The sequence below is a fragment of the Tachyglossus aculeatus genome, chromosome 5, assembly GCF_015852505.1.
Source record: "Tachyglossus aculeatus isolate mTacAcu1 chromosome 5, mTacAcu1.pri, whole genome shotgun sequence".
Lineage (NCBI taxonomy): Eukaryota > Metazoa > Chordata > Mammalia > Monotremata > Tachyglossidae > Tachyglossus > Tachyglossus aculeatus.
Window position 1 is genome coordinate 36,600,748 of NC_052070.1, and position 26,800 is coordinate 36,627,547.

At 50.4% G+C, this 26,800-nt stretch overlaps 1 protein-coding gene across 1 annotated transcript in view; it reads left to right on the top strand.

Annotated features, from left to right (window-relative positions):
* WNT4 (Wnt family member 4) overlaps window positions 1-18,824 on the top strand; it is a 38,259-nt gene extending 19,435 nt beyond the window's left edge. The window contains exons 4-6 of the mRNA XM_038747275.1: window positions 16,378-16,509; window positions 16,875-17,017; window positions 17,950-18,824. Coding sequence (XP_038603203.1) covers window positions 16,378-16,509; window positions 16,875-17,017; window positions 17,950-18,417 — 743 coding nt within the window. The 3' untranslated portion in view covers window positions 18,418-18,824. The remainder of the gene's footprint in view (window positions 1-16,377; window positions 16,510-16,874; window positions 17,018-17,949) is intronic.
* Window positions 18,825-26,800: the final 7,976 nt, after the last annotated feature.

Sequence of the window (26,800 nt, forward strand, 5' to 3'; positions counted from 1 at the left end):
TCATATTGATTGAGCACTTACTGTGTGCAGACCACTGTACTAAGCGCTTGGGAAGTACAAGTTGGCAACATATAGAGACGGTCCCTACCCAACAGTGGGCTCACAGTCTAGAAGGGGGAGGCAGAGAACAAAACATATTAACAAAATAAATAGAATAAATTTGTACAAATAAAATAGAGTAATAAATACATACAAACATATATACATATATGTACAGGTGCTGTGGGGAGGGGAAGGAGGTAAGGCGGGGGATGGAAAGGGGGTGGAGGGGGAGAGGAAGGAGGGGACTCAGTCTGGGAAGGCCTCCTACTATGTGCGAAGCACTGGCCTCAGCTACCTCATTGGCAAAATGGGGGTTCAATCAATACCCCTCCTACTTAGAATTTGAGCCCCGCGTGGGACCTGATTATATTGAATCTACCCCAGTCCTTAGTACAATGCTTGGCACATAGAAGCACTTTGCAAATTAGAACAGTGCTCAGCGCTTAGAACAGTGCTTTGCACATAGTAAGCGCTTAACAAATGCCATCATTATTATTATTATCAATCAGTAGCATATATTACACTTACTGTGTGCAGAGTACTGTAATAATAAGAACCATAATTATGGTACTTGTAAAGCACTATGTGCCAAGCCCTATTCTAAGCACTGGAATAGATACAAGTTAATCAGATCAGACACAGTCCCTGTCCCACATGGGGCTCACAGTCTTAATCCCCATTTTTTTACAGATGAGGTAACTGAGGCACAGAGAAGTTAAGTGACTTGCCTAAGATCACACAGCAGACAAGTGGTGGGGCCGGGATCAGAACTCATGACCTTCTGACTCCCAGGCCCGGGTACTATCCACTAATAATAATAGCAATTATTAAGCACTTACTATGTGCAAAACACTGTTCTAAGCGCTGGGGAGGTTACAAGGTGATCAGGTTGTCGGGGGGGGTGCTCACAATCTTCATCCCTGTTTTACAGATGAGGTAACTGAGGCACAGAGAAGTGAAGTTTCTTTTAGACTGTGAGCCCACTGTTGGGTAGGGACTGTCTCTATGTGTTGCCAATTTGTACTTCCCAAGCACTTAGTACAGTGCTCTGCACATAGTAAGCGCTCAATACGATTGATTGATTGATTGATTGAAGTGAATTGCCCAAAGTCACACAGCTGACAATTGCCGAAGCCGGGATTTGAACCTCTGACTCCAAAGCCCGGGCTCTTTCCACTGAGCCACGCTGCTTCTCACTATGCTGGAGAGTACACTACAATACTAATTCATTGATTCAATTGTATTCATTAAGCGCTTACTGTGTGCAAAGCACTGTACTAAGCGCTTTGGTAGACACGATCTCTGCTCACAAGAAGGGGCTGACTTAGGGGTTGAGATGGGGGGGCCCTCCCTACTCCTTCCTGGGCTGTTCCACCAGGGGAAATGGCAGCCAGGTTGGGGGGAGTGCAGGGCTACTCTCAGCCACAAAAAAATCAGTGAGTCCATTGTTGGGTAGGGACCGTCTCTATATGTTGCCGATTTGTACTTCCCAAGCGCTTAGTATAGTGCTCTGCAAACAGTAAGCGCTCAATAAATATGACTGAATGAATGAATGAATGAAAGGACAGAGGCCTGGGTGTCAAGAGGCCTGGTTTCTAACCCCACCTCTGCAGCATTCAGCAATTCACAACTTCTCTGGGCCTCAGTTTCCTCGTCCGTAAAGTGGGGATTAAATCCCCATTCTCCCTCCCCCTTAGACTGTGAAGTCCAAATGGGACAGAGTCTGTGTCTGCTCTGATTTCAGTGGTTAGCGCAGCTCTCAGAACATAGCAAGTGCTTAGCAATGATTATTATTATTGTTGTTTCTCCACCACCTGCTCTGCATTCAGAGGGCAGAATCAAGATTTAGTGAGTCTATAAGGGCCCTCAGGGGGTCTGCCTTTGAGAACAGCCATGGCCCCTGCTTTCAGTTAGAGAAGCAGCATGGGTTAGTGGATAGAGCATGGTCCTGGGAATCAGAAGGACCTGGGTTCTAATCTCACCTCCGCCACTTGTCTGCTGGGTGACCTTGGGCAAATTCATTCATTCATTCATTCAATCGTATTTATTGAGCGCTTACTGTGTGCAGAGCACTGTACTAAGCGCTTGGGAAGTACAAGTTGGCAACATATAGAGACGGTCCTTACCCAACAGTGGACTCACAGTCTAGAAGGGGGAGAAGTGAAGCAAATCACTTCACTGGGCCTCAGTTCCCTCATGTGTAAAATGGGAATTCATCATCATCAATCGTATTTATTGAGCACTTACTGTGTGCAGAGCACTGTACTAAGTGCTCGGGAAGTACAAGTTGGCAACATATAGAGACAGTCCCTACCCAACAGTGGGCTCACAGTCTAAAAGGGGGAGACAGAGAACAAAACCAAACATACTAACAAAATAAAATAAATAGAATAGATATGTACAAGTAAAATAGAGTAATAAATATGTACAAACATATATACATATATACAGGTGTTGTGGGGAAGGGAAGGAGGTAAGATGAGGGGGATGGAGAGGGGGACGAAGGGGAGAGGAAGGAAGGGGCTCAGTCTGGGAAGGCCTCCTGGAGGAGGTAAGCTCTCAGTAGGGAATTAAGAGTTTGAGCCCCGTATGGGGCAGGGACTATGACCAACCTGATAAACTTGTATATACCACAGCATTTAGAATAGTACTTGGCACATAGTAAGCGCTTAACAAGTGCCATTATTATTGTTATAGGGAAGCGCAGGCAGACAGACAGGCAAGCAGACAGACAATTCCCCTTGGTACAAAGAAAGAAACTGTGAAATCAATCAATTAATCGCATTTATTGAGCGCTTACTGTGTGCAGAGCACTGTACTAAGCACTTGGGAAGTACAAGTTGGCGACATATAGAGACAGTCCCTACCCAACAGTGGGCTCACAGTCTAGAAGGGGGAGACAGAGAACAAAACAAAACAGAACAAAACCAAACATATTAACAAAATAAAATAAAGAGAAAGAGGTGGGTGGAGGGTGGGACCGGCAGGATAGTAGTCCTCCCCCCCAGGTCCCCAGGCCCCCACACTCCCCAGCCCCTGGGGCTCCGGCCGATCTGATTTTAAACATCCTGAGTCATGAAGTTTCCCCATTTTCCACGGGAGGCTGTTCCGGAATCCGGGCATTCCCTGTCAGAACACTTCCCTCCCGGCTCCGGGCCCGTGCCATCTCTCCGCGTTCACTCCCCCGCCTGGTACCGGGGAAAATATTCCCGCTCCCTCCTTGAATGTTACACCTTCCAAGCATCTGCAGATGGTCTCCCTGTCCCTCAGTGCTGTCCCCTGGCCAAGCTAAACAGATTTCACTCTTCTAATCTTCCTCCCCTGAGCCAATCTTCCGGGCCCCACTGTGGGGTGGACGCTCTCTCCAACGCCCTGCAATTTGTCTACATTTTTCTGGGACTCCTGCCCCCGGGGTCCCACTAAAGGGGTCAATCTCGGGGGGAAAGACGCTCCTGCCTGGGGCTGGCACTTCATCCTCAGCAGCCCGAATCCCCACATCTGCCTTCCATTCCTGCCCCTTCATCTTTTCCCCACATCTGAGAAGTAGTGAAGCCTAGCAGATAGCGGATAGCGGATAGAGCGTAGGCCTGGAAATCTGAAAATCTAAACCATTTGTCTTCCCTGGGACCTTGGGCCCGTCACGTCACTTCCCCGGGCCCCAGTTCCCTCATCTCTTAAAATGGGGTTTAAGTCTGTGAGCCCCTTGTGGGACAGGGACTGTGTCCATCCCAGTTACCTTGTATCTGCCCCGGCATTTAGAACAGTGCCTGGCACATAGTAAGTGCTTAACAAATACCACAATCATTATTATATTCTGCCCTAGTAAGTGCTTAAATACCACAATCATTATTATATTCTGCCCCCCATGTATCCACTCATTCATTCGATCATATTTATTGAGCGCTTACTGTGTGCACAGCACTGTACTAAGCGTTTGGAAAGTACGATTTGGCAACAGATTCATTCATTCAATCGTATTTATTGAGGGCTTACTGTGTGCAGAGCACTGTACTAAGCATTTGGAAAGTACGATTCGGCAACAGATTCATTCATTCAATTGTATTTATTGAGGGCTTACTGGGTGCAGACCACTGTACTAAGTGCTTGGGAAGTGCAAGTTGGCAACATATAGAGATGGTCCCTACCTAACAGCGGGCTCACAGTCTAGAAGGGGGAGACAGACAACAAAACATATTAACAAAATCAAATAAATAGAATAAATATGTACAAATAAAATAGAGTAATAAATACGTACAAGCATATATACATATATACAGGTGCAGAGACAATCCCTACCCAACAATGGGCTCACAGTCTAGAAGGGGGAGACAGACAACAAAACATATTAACAAAATAAAATAAATAGAATAAATATGTACAAGTAAAGTAATAGAGTAATAAATACGTACAAACATATATAGAGGTTCAGAGACAATCCCTACCCAACAACGGGCTCACAGTCTACAAGGGGGAGACAGACAACAAAACAAAATAAAATAAATAGAATAAATATGTACAAATAAAATAAAATAATAGAGTAATAAATACATACAAATATATATACAGGTGCAGAGACAATCCCTACCCAACAACGGGCTCACAGTCTAGAAGAGGGAGACAGACAACAGAACATATTAACAAAATAAAATAAATAGAATAAATATGTACAAATAAAGTAATAGAGTAATAAATACATACAAACATATATACAGGTTCAGAGGCAATCCCTACCCAGCAACGGGCTCACCGTCTAGAAGGGGGAGACAGACAACAAAACAAAATAAATAGAATAAATATGTACAAATTAAATAAAATAATAGAGTAATAAATACATACAAACATATATACAGGTGCAGAGACAACCCCTACCCAACAACGGGCTCACAGTCTAGAAGGGGGAGACAGACAATGAAACAAGTAGACAGGCATCAATACTATCAAAATAAATAGAAATATAGAAATATACATATTAGAGTAATAAATACGTAAAAATATACACAAGTAATGTTGGGGGGAAGGGAGTAGAGCAGAGGGAGGGAGTAGGGGCTATGGGGAGGGGAGGAGGAGCAGAGGAAAAGGGGTGTTTGTCACCACATTTGTCCCTAACTTTGAACTGGCCTGGGGTGGTCTCCCGGCTTTCCCCCTCCCATTGCGGGATTAAGGTTAAGGACAACAAGGGGCTCCTGCCTGCCATTCCACCCTCTTTCCTTGAACCACCGGCTGCTCAGGTGGTTTCCTTTCTGATCCTGCCATGTTGAGCAATCAATCAATCAATCGTATTTATTGAGCGCTTACTGTGTGCAGAGCACTGTACTAAGTGCTTGGGAAGCACAAGTTGGCAACACATAGAGATGGTCCCTACCCAACAGTGGGCTCACAGTCTAGAAGAGCAGAGATGGTGTCATAATAACAACTGTGGTATTGGTTAAGCACTGAGAGGCAGCACGGCCTAGTGGATAGAGCATAGCCTGGGCGTCAGAAAGACCTGTTCTAATCCCTGCTCTGCCACTTGTCTGCTGTGTGACCTTGGGCAAGTCACTTCCCTTCTCCGGGCCTCAGTTCCCTCATCTGTAAAAATGGGGATGAAGATTATGAACCCCATGGGACAGGGACTGTTACCTTGTATCTACTCCAGCATTTAAAACGGTGCATGGCACATAAGCACTTAAATACCATTTTTTTTAAAAAAGGGCTTACCATGTGGCTCAAAGGAAGCAGCGTGGCTCAATGGAAAGAGCACGGACTTGGGAGTCAGAGGTCATGGGTTCAAATCCCAGCTCCACCAATTGTCAGCAGTGTGACTTTGGGCAAGTCACTTCACTTCTCTTTCCCTCCTCTGTAAAATGGGGATGAAGACTGTGAGCCCCACGTGGGACAACCTGATCACCTTGTATCTTCCCCAGAGCTTAGAAGAGTGCATTGCACATAAGCGTTTAAGAAATGCCACCATCATTATTATTAGGTGCTAAGCACTGAGGTAGATAAAATACAATCGGATCAGATGTAGTCCCTTCCCCACATAGGACTCACAGTCTAAAGGAGAGAGGGAATGGGTATTTAATCCTCATTTTACAGATGAGGAAACTGAGGGACCGAAAAGTTAGGTGACTTTCATTCATTCATTCTTTGAGCACTTACTGTGCGCAAAGCACTGTACTAAGCACTTGGGAGAGTGCAACATAACAATAAACAGACACATTCCCTGCCCACACAAGCTTACAGTCTAGAGGAAGTCTAGACTGGACTAACTCAGGTCACACAGCAGAAGTGCAGCAGAGGCAAGATTAGAACTCAGAACTCCCAACTTCCAGGCCTGTGCTCTTTCCATTAGGATTTGCAGTTTCCCCAGCAGCTCAGACTTACAGGGTCTGTCTGAGAGGCCTCCCAGTCCCCATCCTCCTCCCTCACCCCAACCCTCCCTCTCTGGCATCGATCGGGCTGTGGTCAGTTCTGGGCTCTGTCCAGGCCCGACCCCTAGTTGAGAGGAACTTGGAGAAAGATGAAGAGGATGAAAGGAATGGACAGTGGAGCCGAAGAGAAAAGGGGGAGGAAACAGAGTGATCCCGGAGGAGAAGGGATGGCCGAGGGGGTCAGAAGGCAGGTTTCCGGCCTTTGAGGGGTTACGGAGCTGACGATGCCGACCAGCTGCTCAGCCTCTTCTCTCCCACTGGGGACAGAACAGGGACCAAAGAAAAGGAGCTCAACCTGAAGTGGGTTTGGGGGGTGGATTTAGGTTGGAACCCAGAAAGAGTTTTCTGAAATTGGAGCAGTTCCTGCAGGAGTGATCAGCCGGGTGTCCTCACCTGTGCAGTCTCCTGCCTCCGACATGCAGGGGAGAGTTCAGGCCCTCTGCCCAGATCTTCCCTCCCAGGCCTGAGCTACAGGCTGGCCCCCAGAAAACCTAGCTGGAGCACCTCCCTCTCTTAATAATAACTGTGCTATTTGTTGAGCATTGTTTGTGTGTCACACAGTGTACTAAGCGTTGAGATAGATTCAATGCAATCAGATCAGCCACATGGGGCTCCCAGGCTTAGGGGAAGAAAAATAGGTTTTTCATCCTCCTTTGATGGATGAGGGAACTGAGGGTTGGAAGAGTTCAGTGACTCGACCAAAGTCACTCAACAGGCAAGAAGCAGAACTGGGATTAGAACCCAGGACTCCTGACTCCTAGTCCTCTGTTCTTGTCCTCTGAGTTGGTCTGGTGGATGTGAGGGGAAGGGGAGGGTATCAGCTGTAGCTGAGAGCCAGCAGGATCCTGTCGGGGGCCTGTGGAGATTTCAGTTCGACCGTCCGGGCCCTCAGGGAGAGTGGAGAGGCCAAGAAAGGGAGGGAGAGAGGCCCATATGAGGCCACCCTCCGGCTTCCCGTGGCCCCAGCTTGGGCAGGGCCCAGCCATGGCCCGAGCCAGACTTCTGAGGAAGCCCTGTCCCCTGAGGCCTCCCCTCTCCCGGCTGGTCCTCCTCCCCCTTCACTGAGCCTCTCCTCTGAAATGTCGCCCAGCACAGGGGCCCATTGCTGGGGCAGACTTCTAGTCAGGCCTGGGAGGGCAGGGTGGGGAACACCGGGTGAGGAGGGAGGGAGGAGACCGAGGGTCAGGCGGAGCGGACTGAGGACAGGCTGGCCAGAAGAGTAGGGCCCCTGGTCTCCTCCTCCTCATCTCCCTTTTCAGAGTTCCTTCCCTGGTCTTAGGGGCAAAGATTTGTGCTGGTTCAGGACTGGAAATACCAGAAATACCAGAAACTGAAGTCGTCTCTTCTTAGGCAGCCACAGTGCAAACCGACCAACATGATCCTGCTATTAACCCGATTAACTTGGAGGGGATTCAGTCCCCTCGCCGCTGGGGCTATGAGGCTCTCTGCAAGCCGACCCCGCCGCCCGGCCGGCTTGGGAGCTCCCGCCAGAGTCTGAGCTGCCACCGCCACCGAAGCTGCCCCGCTGGGGGGGTGGCAGGGCTCGGTGGGGGGAGATCCCAGCCGGCCCGGGCCCTCGGCTCGCTCCTTCCCTCAGGCCAGCTGGGGACAGAGGGCCCTGTTGTTCAGGCCGAGCTCGGCCCTCCGGTGTGGCCGGCCGGCTCACTGACCGGGGTGTCGCTGGAGATGGCTGCCCATCTCTGCGCTGGCCCTGCCTCCCTCAGCCTCCGGCTCATACAGACACCCCAGTGAGAGACAGAGGGGCAGTCACAGCAACACACAGAGACCCACACAGGGCCGGAGAGCCAGGTGGTCACACTCCCACACCCCCGCTAAGCCAGAGCCCACCCTCTCCTCCCCCAATTCACACACACACTCTCTCTTCCTCTCCCTCTCTCTTTCTGTCTCTCCCTGTGTCTCTTAAGAAACTTCACAACCCCAGCTATAATAAGAATACTGGTATTTATTAAGCACTTACTATGTGCAAAGCACTGTTCTAAGCACTGGGGAGGTTACGAAGTGATCAGGTTGTCCCACGGGGGGGCTCACAGTCTTAATCCCCATTTTACAGATGAGGTAACCGAGTCACAGAGAAGTGAAGTGACTTGCCCAAAGTCACACAGCTGACAAGCGGCGGAGCCGGGATTTGAACCCCTGACCTCTGCCTCCAAAGCCCGGGCCCTTTTCCATTGAGCCACGCTGCTTCCTTCCGAGGAGGAGAGAGGGAGTCCTGCAGAGACAAACTCCCTTCCCTCAGGATGGAAACACATCTGAAAATACTCACATTAAAGGTGAGGGGGCATGAAAAATTACACACACACACTCCACACCCCTCCAGGGATACCCCTGCCCCACCACACACACACACCCCAGGGAGAAAAGATCATCTAGGGTTCCTCCTTTCCTTATTTTGTCCCCAAATCCTCCCATTAGCCAACCCGAAGCAGGCCCACTTTGCTCAGCGAAACAGGCCCAGCCGTGACCAAGCTAGAAGTAGATAAGAGCCCGGACCTAGGATTCAAAGGTTCATGAGTTCTAATCCTGGCTCCACCACTTGCCTGCTGTGAGACCTGGGACAAGTCACTTCTCTTCTCTGTGCCTCAGTTACCTCATCTGGAAAATGAGGATTGAGCCTAGGAGCTCCAGGTGAACAGTGCTTTGCACATACTAAGCGCTTAACAAATACCATCATTATTATTTATTATTATGTGGAACAGGGGCTGTGTCCAACCGTATTTGCTTCTTTACACCCCGGTGCTTAGTGCAGTGCCTGGAACACAGTAAGCGCTTAACAAATACAAATGTATTTGTTCATGTGGAGAAGCAGCGTGGCTCAGTGGAAAGAGCCCGGGCTTTGGAGTCAGAGGTCATGGGTTCAAATCCCTGCTCCGCCAACTGTCAGCTGTGTGACTTTGGGCAAGTCACTTCACTTCTCTGGGCCTCAGTTACCTCATCTGTAAAATGGAAATTAAGACTGTGAGTCCCCCGTGGGACAACCTGATCACCTTGTAACCTCCCCAGCGCTTAGAACAGTGCTTTGCACATAGTAAGTGCTTAATAAATGCCATTAAAAAATAAAGTCTCCTTGTGGGGCTGAGGCTCACTGGAACCAGAAGATGCCAGGGGGTCCCAATCTAATGACCCTTGGAATTGGTGCCCTGGTATCCTAGGCAACAGGATGGCAGCTCAGCAGCCCTGTGGGGGGACTTAGAGGAGGGTGAATACTTCAATCAGTGATTGATTGAAGAGGGAAAAGGTGGAAGGGTGCTGAAGTAAATCAATGAATCAATGGTATGTACTGAGCACTTACTTGGTACAGAACACTGTACTAAGCACTTGGGAGAGCACGATACAATAGAGCTGGTGGACCTGCACCCTCATTCATTCAATCGTATATATTGAGCACTTACTGTGTGCAGAACACTGTACTAAGCGCTTAAGAAACTTACAGTCTAGAGGGGGAGTCAGACATTGAACTACAGAAAGAGGAATTGGCATGGTCTAGTGGATGGAGCACGGGACTGGAAGTCAGAAGGACCTGAATTCTAATCCCGGCTCCGCCACTTGTTCGTTGTGTGACCTTGGACAAGTCTCTTAACTTCTCTGTGCCTTAGTTACCTCCTCTGTAAAATGGAGATGGAGATTGTGAGCCCCATGTGGGACATGGACTGGGTTGGAGAAGCAGCGTGCCTTAACGTGGCTTGGGAGTCAGAGGTCGTGAGTTCAAATCCCAGCTCCACCACTTGTCAGCTGGGGGACTTTGGGCAAGTGACTTCACTTCTCTGCACCTCGGTTACCTCATCTGTAAAATGGGGATGAATACTGTGAGCCCCATGTGGGAAAACCTGATTAACTTGTATCCCCCCGCCCAGTGCTTAGAATAGTGCTTTGCACATAGTAAGTGCGTAACAAATGCCATTATTATTATTAGCTTGTATCTATCCCAGTGATTAGAACAGGGCTTGACACATAGTAAGTGTTTAACAAATACCATAATTATTATTAATAATTAGCAGGTGGGACTAGGAACCCAGAGGTTCTTGGGGAAGGGGAAGGTGGACACTCAAGGGTTAGTGTTGCTTTCCAAACACCACTGCTGCTGACATTTCTGGGATCTGGGGTAATGATAATAATAATTATTATTATTATGGTGTTTAAGCGCTTACTATGTGCCGAGCACTGTTCTAAGCCTTGGGGCAGATACAAGGTAATCAGATTGTCCCACGGAGGGGCTCACAGTTTTAATCCCGATTTTACAGATGAGGTAACTGAGGCACAGAGAAGTTAAGTGACTTGCCGAAAGTCACACAGCTGATGAGTGGCGGAGGCAGGATTAGAACCCACAACTTAAGACTCCCAAACCCGTGCTCTTTCCACTAAGCCACACTGCTTCTCATGATTAGAAACCCCCCCACAACCACTTGGGGAGCTCCCCCATCTGCAGCAGAATGCTTCCTCATGCCACTCTCTTTCCGGTCACCCCCAGATCCCGGCAGAGTTACCTCGGATAGGTCCAGAGCCAAGGGAATGGGAATTCCAAGGGCAGTCTTTTTCCAGAGACCACCACCTTTCCGGTTCAGCATGGAGGCAGTGCAGGCTAAAGGAAAGACACGGGACTGGGAGTCAGAAGACCTGGGTTCAAATCTCAGCTATTGCACTTTAATTTTATGTGACCTCAGATAAGTCACTTAACTTCGCCTGGGCCCCAGTTTCCTCTTCTGTTAAATGGGGATTAAATATTTCTCTTCTCCCCTGTGAGCCTTGCGTGGGACAGGGACTGCGTCAAACCTGATTATCTTGTACCTACCCCAGAGCTCCGTAGAGTGTTTGGCACATGGTAAGCACTAAATAAGTACCATTGTCAATATTATTACTGTTATTCTCATTCATTCATTCAATCATATTTATTGAGATCTCCCTGTGTGCAGAGCACTGTACTAAGCTCATGAGGGAGGGGCTGGTGGAAAGGAAGTAAATTCCCTTCAACCCGTATTCTTAGAAGAGCAAATGAAGCCAAACAGTAGCCTGAATTTGGAGGCTTGAGTCCAGCCGTTACTGGACTCCGGTAGCCCAGGGCTGGGAGCTGGCTAGGGTTGGGTTGCTGGCTTCTTTCTCAGGAAAATGGTTTTTTTTTTTTTCCCCATTTACCAAACCCAACAATGGCCTGACAGATTTAGTCCAAAGTGCTTAACCTACCCCATTGGCTCTCGGCCCCAACCCAGAGTTTCCTCTCCAAGAGGAAGGCCTAGAGCTCAGTGAGAGCAGATTTTTGCTTTGCGGTTGACCAGGGGAGAACACCCCATCCCACCCTTCCTCCTCAAGATGCCAGTGCCCTCAGCTCTTCAGAGAACAGAGGGGCCCTAAGGCAGGAGCACAGGAGGGGCTACAAAGACACTATCACTACAAATTCCTAGGAAACCAGTGCTTGGCCCCAATTCCCCATGGCTGGTGGGCTGGGGAGGAAGACGGGGCCCACGGAGAGGCCAGAGAGGCAGCCTGGCCTAGTGGGTAGATCACCGGTCTGGGAGTAAGAGGACCTGGGTTCTAACCCCAGCTCCGCCACTTACCTGCTGTGTGAGCTTGGGCAAGTCACTTCACTTGAGAAGCAGCGTGGCTTAGTGGAAAGAGCCTGAGCTTGGGAGTCAGAGGACGTGGGCTCTCATCCCAGCTCTGCCACTTATCTTCTTTGTGACTTTGGACAAGTCACTTAACTTCTCTGAGCCTCAGTTACCTCACCTGTAAAATGGGGATTAAGACTGTGAGCTCCACATGGGATAACCTGATCACCTTGTATCCCCCCCAGCGCTTAGAACAGTGCTCTGCACACAGTAAGCACTCAATAAATATGACTGAATGAATTAATGAGTTATTTTTATTATTAATGATCATTTATTGAGCACTCATTGTGTGTAAAGCACTGTATAAGTGCTTGGGAGAGTACAATATAACATCAGATACATTCTGTGCCCACAATGGGATCACAATCTAGAGGGGAAAACAAGGATAGATAGGGCCTGGAGAGAGGGGATGGATAGAGCCCAGGGAGAGGTGGGGCTTGGGGAGAGGGGATGGACAGGGACCGAGGATTGGGAGGGTGATGAACGGGGCCTGGGGAGAGGGGATGGATAGGGCCTGGGAACGAGGGAATGATGGGACCTGAAGAGAGGGGATGGACAAAGCCCAGGAAAAGGGTTGGATGGAGCCTGGGGAAAGGGGATGGGTGGGACCCAGGGAGAAGAGAAGGGCAGAGCCTTCAGAGAGAAAATAGATGAGGCTTGGAGAGATGGGATGGACAGAGGCCAGGGAGGGACCAGGAACAGGGGATGGACAGGGTCTAGGGAGAGGGGATGAGCAGGGCCCAAAGAACAGGGATGGATGGGGCCTAGAGAAAGGGGATGGAAAGGGCCCAGGGAGGGGGTTGCATGGGACTTGGGGAGAGGGGATGGATGGGGCCTGAAGAATAGGAATAGACAGGCCCAGGGAGAGGGGGTTGGACAGATCCTTTCACAACAACCCTTGCTGTGCCCACTTAGTGGAAGAAAGACTTACCTCACTGGCATGCAGCACCTTGGTTCCCTGACTCCCTAAGCACCAGCATGGAAAGACAGCTTGGTCAGGTCCTGAGCACCTCTGCTCTAAATCTGGGGGACTGCAGGCTGGCTGTTATGGAAGAAGACCGTGATAATGGCAACAATCCCAGGAGCTGGGAGTGCCTGGGGCCAGGGCTGCTGGTCACGGGGGCCTTAATTTGAGTTAGTTTCATATGAACTGCATTTAGTGAGTCTACAGTTAAGTGAGGCCACCTGAGAAAGGCATTGTCAGGGGAAGGTGGAAGGGCGTTTAGGACTCATTGAAGCAGCCTTTCAGTTAGCCACTTACCAAGGGAAAACCAGGATCACATGTAGTCAATAATAAAGAATGGCTCTCCTCTCTGAGCACGTGACTTAGTGGAAAGAGCACGGGCTTGGGAGTCAGAGAACATGGGTTCTAATTCCCGCTCTGCCACTTGTCTGCTGTGTGACCTTGGACAAGCCACTTCACTTCTCTGTACCTCAGTTACCTCATCTGTAGAGTGGGGATTAAAACTGAGAGCCCCACATGGGACAACCTGATTACCCTGTATCTACACCAGTGCTTAGAATAGTGCTTGGCAGAGAGGATTTAACAAATACCATAATTATTATTATGGAAGGAGATGGGGCAGGAAAGTAGTAGTAATAGTAATTATAGAAATAGTGGCATTAGTATTATTAGTATTAGTAATAGCTGCCGGAGAGGCAGTGAGACATAGTAGAAAGAGTTTAGGACTGGGTGTCAGGAGATCTGGGTTCTAATCCCAGTTCTGTCACTTGCCTGCTGTATGATCTTGTATGAATCAATAATAATAATAACGGCATTTATTAAGCACTCACTATGTGCAAAGCACTGTTCTAAGCACTGGGGTGGTTACAAGGAGATCAGGTTGTCCCACGGGGGGCTCACAGTCTTAATCCCCATTTTACAGATGAGGGAACTAGGGCCCAGAGAAGTTAAGTGACTTGCCCAAAGTCACACAGTTGACAATTGGCAGAGCCGGAATTTGAACCCATGACCCCTGACTCCAAAGCCCGTGCTCTTTCCACTGAGCCACACTGCTTCTCTGATTGATGGGTCAATCAATCCATGGTATTCATTGGAGGATTATTCTATGCAGAGCGCCAATCACTGAATTTCTCTGTGCCTCATTTTCCCTTACCTGTAATATAAGGTTACATAAGGGAAGCAGTGTGACCTGGTGAAAGGAGAATGAGTCTGGGAGCCAGAGGACCTGAGTTCTAATTCTGGTTCTGCCAGTTCTGTGCTGTGTGACCTTGGGCAAGTTACTTAATTTCTCTGTGACTCAGTTACCTCATCTGTAAAATGGGGATTAAAACTGTGAGCCCCACGTGGGACACCCTGATTACCTTGTATCTACCCCAGTGCTTAGAACAGTGCTCAGCACATAGTAAGCGCTTAACAAATACCATAATAATAATAATAAGTTCCTGAAATATTGTAAGCACGTAAAAAACACCATAAAAAGACTACCTGTTTTCCTTCTCTCTCAAACAGTGAGTTTCGTTTGGGAAGGGATTGAGTCCAATCTGATTCATTCATTCAATGGTATTTATTGAGCGCTTACTGCGTGCAGAGCACTGTACTAAGTGCTTGGGAAGTACAAGTTGGCAACATACAGAGATGGTCCCTACCCAACAGTGGGCTCACAGTCTAGAAGATCTTGTACATCTCTTTACTCTTAGCATAGTGCTTGGCACCTAGGAAGAGTTTAATAGATGCCATCATTATTTTGGTAGAAGTATTTATTGAGCATCTGCTTAATATGCATCTGCACCTGTATATATGTATATATGTTTGTACATATTTATTACTCTATTTATTTATTTATTTTACTTGTACATATCTATTCTATTTATTTTATTTTGTTAGTATGTTTGGTTTTGTCTCCCCCTTTTAGACTGTAAGCCCACTGTTGGGTAGGGACTGTCTCTATATGTTGCCAATTTGTACTTCCCAACTGCTTAGTACAGTGCTCTGCACACAGTAAGCGCTCAATAAATACGATTGATGATGATCTGCTTAGCACAGGGCACTGTATGAGGCTCCTGGAAAGTTTGGAATAAAGAAGTATCATATTCTCTGCCCACAAGGAGCTGACACTTCCACAGAAAGGAAGCTGAGAGCTAACTCTGGGGGTGACACCAGTTCCACTCCTGTCCCCCTCCTCCACAGAGCCTGAAGCTCTTCTGCAGAGCAAATAGCAGCTCCCTAAACCCGAGAGACTAAAAGCTGAGACTCAGAGGGAGCAACAGCCATGAGAAGCAGGATGCCTAGTGGATAGAACACGTCCAGGGAGTCAGAAGGACCTGGGTTCTAATCCTGGCCCTACCACTTGTCTGTTGTTTGACCTTGGGAATGTCATTTAGTTTCTCTGTGCCACAGTTATCTCAACCGGCAAATGGGGATTAAGACTGAGAGCCCCATGTGGTACAGAGACTGTGTCCATCCTGATTACCTTGTATCTACCCCAGCACTTAGTACGGTACCCGGCTCATAATAAGCGCTTAACAAATAACATCAAAAAACTGGCTTGGGAGGGGGGCAGCACAGATCCCCCCTAGTTCCCTCGTCCTCTGGCAAGGCTGGACTCCCTGTCATTCCCTCTGCCATTTGGCTCCGCCTCGGCCAGGGCTTCCTGAGGCCAAGGTCTCCCGAGCCAAATGAAGCAGATGAGACAGCCGCAGCTCAAACCAGCAGCTGGCTTCCTCCCCAAGGCCATTCGAACTGCCGGCTGCCCGGCGGGTGTGGGAGAGGATGGCACCATCCCAGACCCCAGGACCTTTGGGGGTGGTCAGCTCCTGCGGCCAGTGGTGTCAGGGGATCTGTTGGCTGCTCGCCTCTTGGGGTCGGGGTCACTGGTCTGCAGGCCTGGGATGCCTGAGCCAGGCCATACCTGATTCTGGGATGCGGGGGGTCATTCTGGATCTTCCCCAGAAGTGCCTGGTGGGAGGGGAGATGGCACAGATGTGATGGGGAGGTAAGCTGAGATCCCTGTGGTCAGCGGCCAGGACCTGGGTGGACGGTGACATGGCCTGCAGGGTGGGAGCGGGGTCTTGGAGTATGGAAACCAGCGTCCCCTGTACAGAGGGACATCCCCAGGCCCTCAGGGCTGACCAGACCCTCAGTGGGATGAGGAGAGAAGGAGGCACAGAGGATGCTGGAGGAAGAGCCGGAGGCCAGATGAAACAGGAAGAAACTACCAGTCCCTTTCCCTTCCTGGGCCTTTGCCCTGCAGGGAGGGGGAGACCCAAAGCTTGGCCCCTCTCTTGGGTGGGGGGAGAGAAGACGCTCACCTCTCCTTACCTCGTTACCCTCTGGGTCTCTGCAGGGACCAGAGAGGCAGCCTTCGTCTACGCCATCTCTTCGGCGGGCGTGGCCTTCGCTGTGACACACGCCTGCAGCAGCGGAGAGCTGGACAAGTGTGGTTGTGACCGGACCGTGCACGGGGTCAGTCCCCAGGGTAAGTGCCCAGAAGGGGGGTGGACAGAGCAGGCCTCAGCAGCTCCCACCTCCCCTTTGGAAAGCGCCAGGGGTCTTAGGACCACTGAACCCTGAGGTCACTTGCTCTTAAGTCCTGCAGATGAGGGACCTAAGGACCTTTTTTAGTGCAGAGCCCCTTTGAGGGGTCCCCCGGATGCCCTCCACCCTGTCCAGCCCTACCCACCCCCACTCTCGGCCCCAAGGGAGGAGCCCAAGGTAGCAGCCCCTAATCCGTTCCTACGTGGGGGATGAGGAGGCGGAAGGTGACCCTGGTAAGGCAAGGCCACATGCGAGCCACCTTGAAGCCCTATCTTCACCCTCCTCTCCTCTTCCCCCCGGCTCCAGGCTTCCAGTGGTCCGGCTGCTCTGATAACATCGCATATGGAGTGGCCTTCTCTCAGTCGTTCGTGGATGTCCGGGAGAGGAGCAAAGGGGCCTCGTCCAGCCGGGCACTCATGAACCTCCACAACAATGAGGCAGGGAGGAAGGTAAGGCCTCCTGCTGCTGCCATCCCGTGGGTCCCACCTCCCTGGGGGGTCCCACTTCCCAGGGATCATGCTTCCCGATCCTCTTGCTACTTCCAGAAAGAGCCAAGGCCAGACTTCCCGTCTCCCTGCCCTGTCCATGCCTGCATCTAGGGCTGGGGGTGGGGGTGCACTGAACGCCAACAGCTGTGCTCTCCTAAACTCAGCTCCTCCTCCACTGCCAAGTGCCCCGTGCCCCCAGTCAGGCAGGATGGGACTGCTTCTTCTCCCTCTGTGGCCCTAGCTGCCCCCATCCCCATACTGCTTCCCTAATCCCTGCTTCCCTGATCAGAGAAGCAACATGGCTCCATGGAAAGAGCCTGGGCTTTGGAGTCAGAGGTTAGGGGTTCAAATCCCGGCTCCGCCGCTTGTCAGCTGTGTGACTTTGGGCAAGTCACTTCACTTCTCTGGGCCTCAGTTACCTCATCTGTAAAATGGAGATTAAGACTGTGAGCCCCACGTGGGACAACCTGATCATCTTGTATTCCCCCAGCGCTCAGAACAGTGCTCGGCACATAGTGAGTGCTTAACAAATACCATCATCATTATTGTTATTATTATCCCCACACACACACCCCAGTGACCCTGAGGAGGCGGTGCCCTGGTCATCCCACTTGTCTTCTCCACCCTCCCACCTCCCTGACACCCCCTGACAGCCCTGCCCCAGAGACCCTGAGGAGACAGTTCTCTAACTGTCCCGCTTGCCCTCTCTGTCCTCCCGCCTCCCTGACACCCCACCCCCCACAGCACTGCCCCAGCGACCCCGAGGAGGTGGTGTCCTGACTTTTCCACTTGCCCTCTCCACCCTCCCTGACACTCCCTGGCAGCCCTGCCCCAGAGACCCTGAGGAGGCGGTGCCCTGACCATCCGGCTTCCTCCCTCCACCCCTGCCCCAGGCCATCCTGAACCACATGCGGGTGGAGTGCAAGTGCCACGGGGTGTCGGGCTCCTGCGAGGTCAAGACCTGCTGGAAGGCCATGCCGCCCTTCCGTAAAGTGGGCAACGTGCTGAAGGAGAAGTTCGACGGGGCCACGGAGGTGGAGCAGAGGAAGGTGGGCTCCGCCAAGGTCCTGGTGCCCAAGAACTCCCAGTTCAAGCCGCACACGGACGAGGACCTGGTCTACCTGGACTCCAGCCCGGACTTCTGCGACCACGACCTGAAGAACGGGGTGCTGGGCACCTGGGGCCGCCAGTGCAACAAGACCTCCAAGGCCATCGATGGCTGCGAACTCATGTGCTGCGGGCGAGGCTTCCACACGGAGGAGGTGGAGGTGGTGGAGCGTTGCAGCTGCAAGTTCCACTGGTGCTGCTTCGTCAAATGCAAACAGTGTCATCGCCTGGTGGAACTGCACACGTGTCGGTGATGGGGGCCCGGGCCGGACGGGACGGGGCTCCCGGGCCCGGACACACACCCCGGACCCCCGGCCCGGGACCCTCGGCTCAGGCCCCGCCACCAGGCCCCACGACCCAGGACAGGCAGCCCGGGACGGGGAGAGGAACAAAGAGATTTTTAAAGGAAAAAAAAATATTTAAAGTCCCGAAAGATGAGGGTTGTATTTTTTTGTCTTAGCTTTATTTATTGTCCAAGCCCCGGCCTGGGTCACCCTCCCCCCGGCCCGGCCTGCCCCCTGCGCTCTCCACCGCTGACCAAATGGACCTCACGGCCTCTGCGCACCCCACCGGATCCCACGTCCCGCACCCCCCGCGGGAGTGTTTCCACCCCTGTTTTCTATCCCAGATCTTGCAAACTTTGGAGAAAAAAAAAACTCACGTTGGCCGAGTGTCCGTGCTCCGTGGCGTTTTTTTGTGCGTGGCATGATTCCAGCCGGGCAGGAGTCGTGTGGGGAGCGTGCGGTGAACACTATCTCGGCTCTGCCAGTCCAAAACAGTCTCCACAGCCCTGGCCAAATAGAGGTGGTTCTGCCCAGCAGGCTGAGACCAGGGCCTGAGGTGCATCAATCAGGAGGCGTCAGAGAGGGATGGCAGGGCTGCCCCTCCGGGAGAAGGGAGGGGCACTTCATTCAATCATTCAACCGTATTTGTTGAGCGCTCACTGCGTGCAAAGCACTGTACTGAGCGCTTGGGAGAGTACAATACAATAACACACACATTCCCTGCTCATAACGAGCACGGGTGGAGGGCACGGGTGGAGGGCATGGAGAGAGGGCAGCCTTCTGAGAGCTGATGTTAGGGTGGTTATGTCCTCACAGGGAATGGGGGGAGTTGGAGGTATCAGGAAGTGCAAGTCAAGTGCCAACCCCCAATCCTGGGCTCCCATCCAGCCTTCCTGGTGACCAGAGAAAACTCTGGCTCCCTGCTCTGCTAACAATAATAGTGGAATTTGTTAAGCACTTACTCTGCGCCAAGTATTGTGCTATCTACAAGAGGATCAGGTTGGATGCAGTCCCTGTCCCACTTGGGGCTCACAGTCTAAGGGGGAGGGAGAGCAGGTATTGAAACCCCCTTTTACAGATGAGGACACGGGGGCCCAGAGACGTTAAGTTGCCCAAGGTCACACAGGAGACAAATGGCGGAGCTGAGATTAGAACCCAGATCTCCCATCTCCCAGGCCTAGGCTTTTTCCATTAGACCATGCTGGATCTCAGGCAGTTGCTGTGGTGTTCCCTTGCTCTCCTTCTCCTCCCTGGCTTCCGAGGCAGGGATCTGGGCATCTGTCCTGTCCCTTCTCAAAGGAACCCAGGAGGCAGGGTCAGGGAATAAACCCTAAACCCCAGCCCCAGAGAGGCAGCACGTGTCTACAGGGTCCCTGGATTATCCCTGCTGTTTGGCTCTCTCCCTCACCCTTTTCTACCTTCCAATACTCCCCACATCAATCAGTCAATCGGTTATATTTACTGAGCACTTACAATGAGCAGAGCACTGTAATCAATCAATCGTATTTATTGAGCGCTTACTGTGTGCAGAGCACTGTACTAAGCACTTGGGAAGTACAAGTTGGCAACATATAGAGACAGTCCCTACCCAACAGTGGGCTCAGAGTACATTTTAACCTGCTCCTCTGTGGTATCCAGTATCAGCCTGACCCTTTAGCATCTATCAGGGGGCTCCCCCACGGAGGGTCTCCCTAGTGCTAAAATAACAGCTCAGCTAGAGCCTGAGGCCAGCCAGCTCTGCTGTGAGCTGCTAAAGGCTTAAGCTAGGTCAGGAGTTCCCAGCACTGCCCAGAGATGATGGTATTTACTAAGCACTTGCTGTGCCAAGCACTATTCTAAACACTGGGGTGGATATAAGCTAATCAGCTTGAACACCGTCCCCTGTCCTACAAATTCATTCATTCATTCATTCATTCAATCATATTTATTGAGCGCTTACTGTGTACAGAGCACTGTACTAAGCGCTTGGGAAGTACAAGTTGGCAACATACAAAGCATTCACAGTCTCAATCCCCGTTTTACAGTTGAGGTAACTGAGGCCCAGAGAAGTTTAAGCGGCTTGCCCAGGGTCACACAGCAGACAAGTAGAGGAGCTGGGATTAGAACCCAGGTCCTTCTGACTCCTAGTTCTGGGCTCTATCCACTAAGCTATGCCTGGGAGTTTGATCAAGAGATTAACTCCTTCTCCAAGAGGAATATCCCCCACCATTCCAGCTTTTTCTTCTTCCTGAGCCCCATCAGGGGACTGGACAGACAGCAGGAGAGCAGGCTAACCCACACTCTGAGACCCCTGCAATTCCTCCAATTCTGCTGGAAAAGGGCCAAGCTCAGCCCAGTTCATTCATTCAATCGTATTTATTGAGCGCTTACCATGTGCAGAGCACTGTACTAAGCGCTAGGAAAGTACAATTGGAGAAGCAGCGTAGCTTGGTAGCAAGAGCCCGGACTTGGGAGTCAGAGGACGTGGGTTCTAATCCCGGCTCTGCCATTTGTCTGCTGTGTGACCTTGGGCAAGCCACTTAACTTCTCTGTGTCTCAGTTACCTCATCTGTAAAATGGGGATTAAGACTGTGAACCCCACGTGGGCCAACCTGATTACCTTCTATCTACCCCAGCGCTTAGAAAAGTGCTTGGCCCATAGTAAGTGCTTAACAAATACCAACATTATTATTATTATAATTACTACAATTCAGCAACAAATAGAGACAATCCCTGCCCACAATGGGCTCACAGTCTAGAAGGGGGGAGATAGATATCAAAACAAGGAAAGAGGCGTCAGTAGCATCACTATAAATAGAATTATAGATATATTCACCTGATTAATAAAAATAAGTAGAATAATAATTATAAATATGTACATATATACACAGGCGCTGTGGGGCATTCATTCATTCAATCGTATTTATTAAGCGCTTACTGTGTGCAGAGCACTGTACTAAGCGCTTGGGAAGTACAAGTTGGCCACACATAGAGACGGTCCCTACCCAACAGCAAGCTCACAGTCTAGAAGGGGGAGACAGACAACAAAACATGTTAACCAAATAAAAAGAATAGTAAATATGGACAAGTAAAATAGAGTAACAAATGTGTACAAGCATATATACAGGTGCTGTGAGGAGGGGAAGGAGGTAAGGTGGGGGGGGATGGGGGAGAGGAAGGAAGGGAATCAGTCTGGAAAGGCCTCCTGGAGGAGGTGAGCTCTCTATTCATTAATTCATTCAATCGTATTTATTGAGCACTTACTATGTGCAGAGCACTGTACTAAGCGCTTGGGAAGTACAAGTTGGCAACATAGAGAGACGGTCCCTACCCAACAGCGGGCTCACAGTCTAGAAGGGGGAGACAGACAACAAGACAAAACATATTAACAAAATAACATTAATAGAATTAGGAGAGCTGGCCCCCATCAGCTCTAAGCTGGTCCCCTGGGACGGGGGAAGAGGAAAGGGAGTGAGTCGGGAGGATGGGGAGGAGAGGGGGAGCAGAGGAAAGGGGGGGCTTAGTCTGGGAAGGCCTCCTGGAGGAGGTGAGCTTTCAGTAGGGCTTTGAAGGGGAAAGTGTGCTAGTTTGGCAGATTTGAGGAGGGAGGGCACTCCAGGCCAGAGGTAGGACGTAAACCAGGGGTCATCAGTGGGACAGGTGAGAACAAGGCCCAGTGAAAAGGTTAGCACCAGGGGAGTGGAGTGTGCGGGCTGGGATGTAGAAGGAGAGAAGGGAGATGAGGTAGGAGGGTGCAAGGTGATGGGGAGCTTTGAAGCCAATAGAAAGGAGTTTTTGTTTGATGCTCTTTGACCTCCCTAACCTTTCACCCCTTGGGAGAGGAATTGCTGTTCCCACTGCCCCTGGAGGATTCTAGGCCCTGACAGCAGTCCACTGTTTCACAGCTGACAGGCATTAAATCTCATCTGGGCCGGGGAAGGACAATGGAGATGTCAGCTGGGGGTCTTGGATGGTCTCCAGAGAACATTTGATTCAGAACATCCAAGATGGAGGTGGGGGTGGAAAGGGGGGTTTCTGAGCTCTACTGTTGAGCCAGCAACCTCCCTCTCTGGACAGGGCTCAGAGCCCAGGGGTCCTGCATGCTGAGACTCCTGTGAAGTAAGAGAATCACCTGACCCAGTGGCATCTCCGGACTGCAGGATTTTCTGTGGAGCCCCAGGACGCCAGCCAACGTCGAGGAGATCTCCAGATGAAGAGACCGGTAATGCCGGTCCCGTCTTGTGTGGCCAGGCCTAGCTGTGCCTGGGTCTCCGGGAGATCTCACGGCCCCAGTGCCCACAGACTGCTCCCCATGGTCGGGGCTGGCCCGAAAGGTGGGCCTCAGGCCCTCTGCCCCGGGCCATTGATCAGGTGGGGTATCAATGTTCCCGGTGATGCTGACAGGGCCAACTGAGTCAGAACCAGGAAGACTCCTGCCTCTCCCCCCACTTTCCTTGGAACCCTGGAGGCTGGATGCCAGGGGGACAGGGAACTCTGGATGCTGCTCCCATCTTGACAGCACTTTCCCTAAGAATTATCACGTCTTCCCTTCTTATTCTAAACCCCTGGCTGTTGCAGTGTTTCCATTTGACTGGCATTTTAGGGGTGCCTGCTATAAACATGATTGTCTCTTCAATTCTGCCATATTTCTTGCTTTGGAGGATGTCAATCAGTCATGTATTTAGGCATTTATTGACCTCTTTCTGTGTTCAGAGCTCCATACTAAGCGCTTGGGATACTACATTCCAATAGAGTTGGGAGATCTGTTACTTGCCTACAAAGAGCTTACAGTCTAAAGTGGGAGACAGTCATTAAGATAACTTCCTGCACAGGGAAGGCCCCTCCGCACCTGAGAGGAGGGGCACTGGCCAGCCCTCTAGACTGTAAGCTTGTTGTGGGCAGGGACTGTGTCTGTTTATTGTTGCATTGTACTATCCCAAGCGCTTAGTAATAATAATAATGATGATGATAATTATGGTATTTGTTAAATGCTTACTCCGTTCCAGGCACTGTACTAAGTGCTGGGGTGGAGACAAGCAAATCCGGTTGGACTCTGTCCCTGTCCCACATGGTGCTCACACTCTTAATCCCCATTTTTCAGGTGAGAGAACTGAGGCACAGAGAAGTGAAGTGACTTGCCCAAGTTCACACAGAAGACAAGTGGCAGAGGCGTTATCAGAATCCTTGACCTTCTGAATCCCAGGCCCATGCTTTATCCCATGCTTTAAGCCCATGCTTAAAATAAAAATTATTTTATTTTGTTAATATGTTTTGTTTTGTTCTCTGTCTCCCCCTTCTAGACTGTGAGCCCACTGTTGGGTAGGGACCGTCTCTATATGTTGCCAACTTGTACTTCCCAAGCGCTTAGTACAGTGCTCTGCACACAGTAAGTGCTCAATAAATACGACTGAATGAATGAAGGAATGAATATCCACTACGCTGTTTGCTTTGCACACAGAAAGGGCTCAATAAATACGACTGAATGAATGAATACTGTATCAGCCTCCTCTCCGATCTCTCATCCTCCTGTCTCTCCCCACTTCAATCCATACTTCAAGCAGCTGCCCGGATTGTCTTTGTCCAGAAATGCTCTGGGCATGCTACTCCCCTCCTCAAAAATCTCCAGTGGCTACCGATCAACCTACGCATCAGGTAGAAACTCCTCACCCTGGGCTTCAAGGCTGTCCATCACTTCGCCCCCTCCTACCTCACCTCCCTTCTCTCCTTCTCCAGCCCAGCCCGCACCCTCCACTCCTCTGCCGCTAATCTCACCGTGCCTCGTTCTCACCTGTCCCGCCGTCGACCCCCGGCCCATGTCATCCCCCTGGCCTGGAATGCCCTCCCTCTCCACATCCGCCAAGCTAGCTCTCTTCCTCCCTTCAAGGTCCTACTGAGGGCTCACCTCCTCCAGGAGGACTTCCCAGACTGAGCCCCCTCTTTCCTCTCCCCCTCCTTCCTCTCTCCATCCCCCCCACCATACCTCCTTCCCTTCCCCACAGCACCTGTATATATGTATATATGTTTGTATGTATTTACTACTCTATTTATTTTACTTGTACATATTTATTCTATTTATTTTATTCTGTTAATATGGTTTGTTTTGTTCTCTGACTCCCCCTTCTAGACTGTGAGCCCACTGTTGGGTAGGGACCATCTCTATATGTTGCCAACTTGTACTTCCCAAGCACTTAGTACAGTGCTCTGCACACGGTAAGCGCTCAATAGATACGATTGAATGAATGAATGAAAGAATGAATAAATATGATTGACTCACTGACGAGTCTGCACTCTCCCCTCTTCCCCTTCCCCAGTGAATTCAACCCAGATGACCTGGGAACGGGGAAATCGGGCTGGGTGATGAGATCTGCTCCTGAGAGCCTGAGATGTCAGGCCTAGCTGTGGGCGGCTTATTGGCTGGTTGGCCCAAAGCTGGATCATCGGGGCCTGGACCCTGTGAGGGGCTGACTTTGGTTTTGGGGACTCGGGAATCTGGGCCAATCCTCGGAAGCCAGGAACCCAGGGAGGGATTCATGCTGGGTACTGGCAGAGAGTTTCTATCAGGCCCATGCCAGCCTTTGCATCCTCTCTTATAGGTCTGCCAGGAAGCAGCGTGGCTCAGTGGAGAAGCAGTATGGCTCAGTGGAGTGGAAAGAGCACGGGTTTTGGAGTCGGTGGTCATGGGTTCAAACCCCGGCTCTGCCACTTGTCAGCTGTGTGACTTTGGGCAAGTCACTTCACTTCTCTGGGCCTCAGTACCTCATCTGTAAAATGGGGATTAAGACTGTGAGCCCCCCGTGGGAGGGCTCAGGCTCAGGCTCAGGCTTGGAGACCAGGCTCTGCACCAGCTCCTACAGTTTAGCAGAGCAACATTCTAAACAGTTCCAAAAGGCGTTTAGAACTGCTTTCTGACCCTTTAGGTGCCTCGAAGCCTGCCTGGTCTTTCTACAGGGCCATTCGAGGCCCCATCCTGGATTCCAAGCACATTATCAGATCCCTCCTTAACCGCCCCATCTGTCTCCTCGCTGACCTCCCTGCCTCCTCTCTCCCCTCTTCAGTCCATATTTCACTCTGCTGCCCAGATCATTTTTCAAAAAAGTTCAGCTCAGTGGAAAAGTGCACGGGCTTTGAAGTCAGAGGTCATGGGTTCAAATCCCATATCCGCCCACTGTCAGCTGTGTGACTTTGGGCAAGTCACTTAACTTCTTTGTGCCTCAGTTACCTCATCCCTCATCTGTAAAATGGGGATTAAGACTGTGAGCCCCCCATGGGACAACCTGATCACCTTGTAACCTCCCCAGCACTTAGAACAGTGCTTTGCACATAGTAAGAGCTTAATCAATCAATCAATCAATCAATTGTATTTATTGAGCGCTTACTATGTGCAGAGCACTGTACTAAGCGCTTGGGAAGTACAAATTGGCAACACATAGAGACAGTCCCTACCCAACAGTGGGCTCACAGTCTAAAAGGGGGAGACAGAGAACAAAACCAAACATACCAACAAAATAAAATAAATAGGATAGAAATGTACAAGTAAAATAAATAAACAAATAAATAGAGTAATAAATATGTGCAACCATATATACATATATACAGGTGCTGTGGGGAAGGGAAGGAGGTAAGATGGGGGGATGGAGAGGGAGATGAGGGGGAGAGGAAGGAAGGGGTTCAGTCTGGGAAGGCCTCCTGGAGGAGGTGAGCTCTCAGCAGGGCCTTGAAGGGAGGAAGAGAGCTAGCTTAATAAATGCCATTATTATTATTATTATTATTACCTTGTAACCTCCCCAGCACTTAGAACAGTGCTTTGCACATAGTAAGCACTTAATAAATGCCATTATCATCATCATTATTATTATTATTAGATGCAGCAAAGCTGGGCTGGGATACTCCCTCTTCTCTGCTATTCCTGGGTAGGACTCGGCCAGTGAGGAAGGGGCAGCCCTATCCACTTGAGAGTCTGTAGTTCTGGAGCCTGGAAACCCTCACCTTCAGCCCCAACATAATAGTAACAATATTTGTGGTGTTGTCCCCAGCACTGGGGTAGAAACAATACAAGTAGAAAGATGCAGTTCCTGTCCCACAGTCTGAGGAGGGCGAACAGGTATTCATTCCCCATTTTACAGATGAAGAAACTGAAACTGAAGAGAATTTAAGTGACTTTCCCAAGGTCACATGGCAGACAGGTGGCAGAGTAACATGGCCTAGTAAAATAGACCATGGGCGTGGGAGTCAGAAGGATGTGGATTCTAATCCCAACTCTGCCACGTCTGCTGTGTGGCTTTGGGTAAGTCACTTAACTTCTCTGAGCCTCAGTTCCCTCAACTATAAAATGGGGATAAAGACTGTGAGCCCCATGTGGGACAGGGACTGTGTC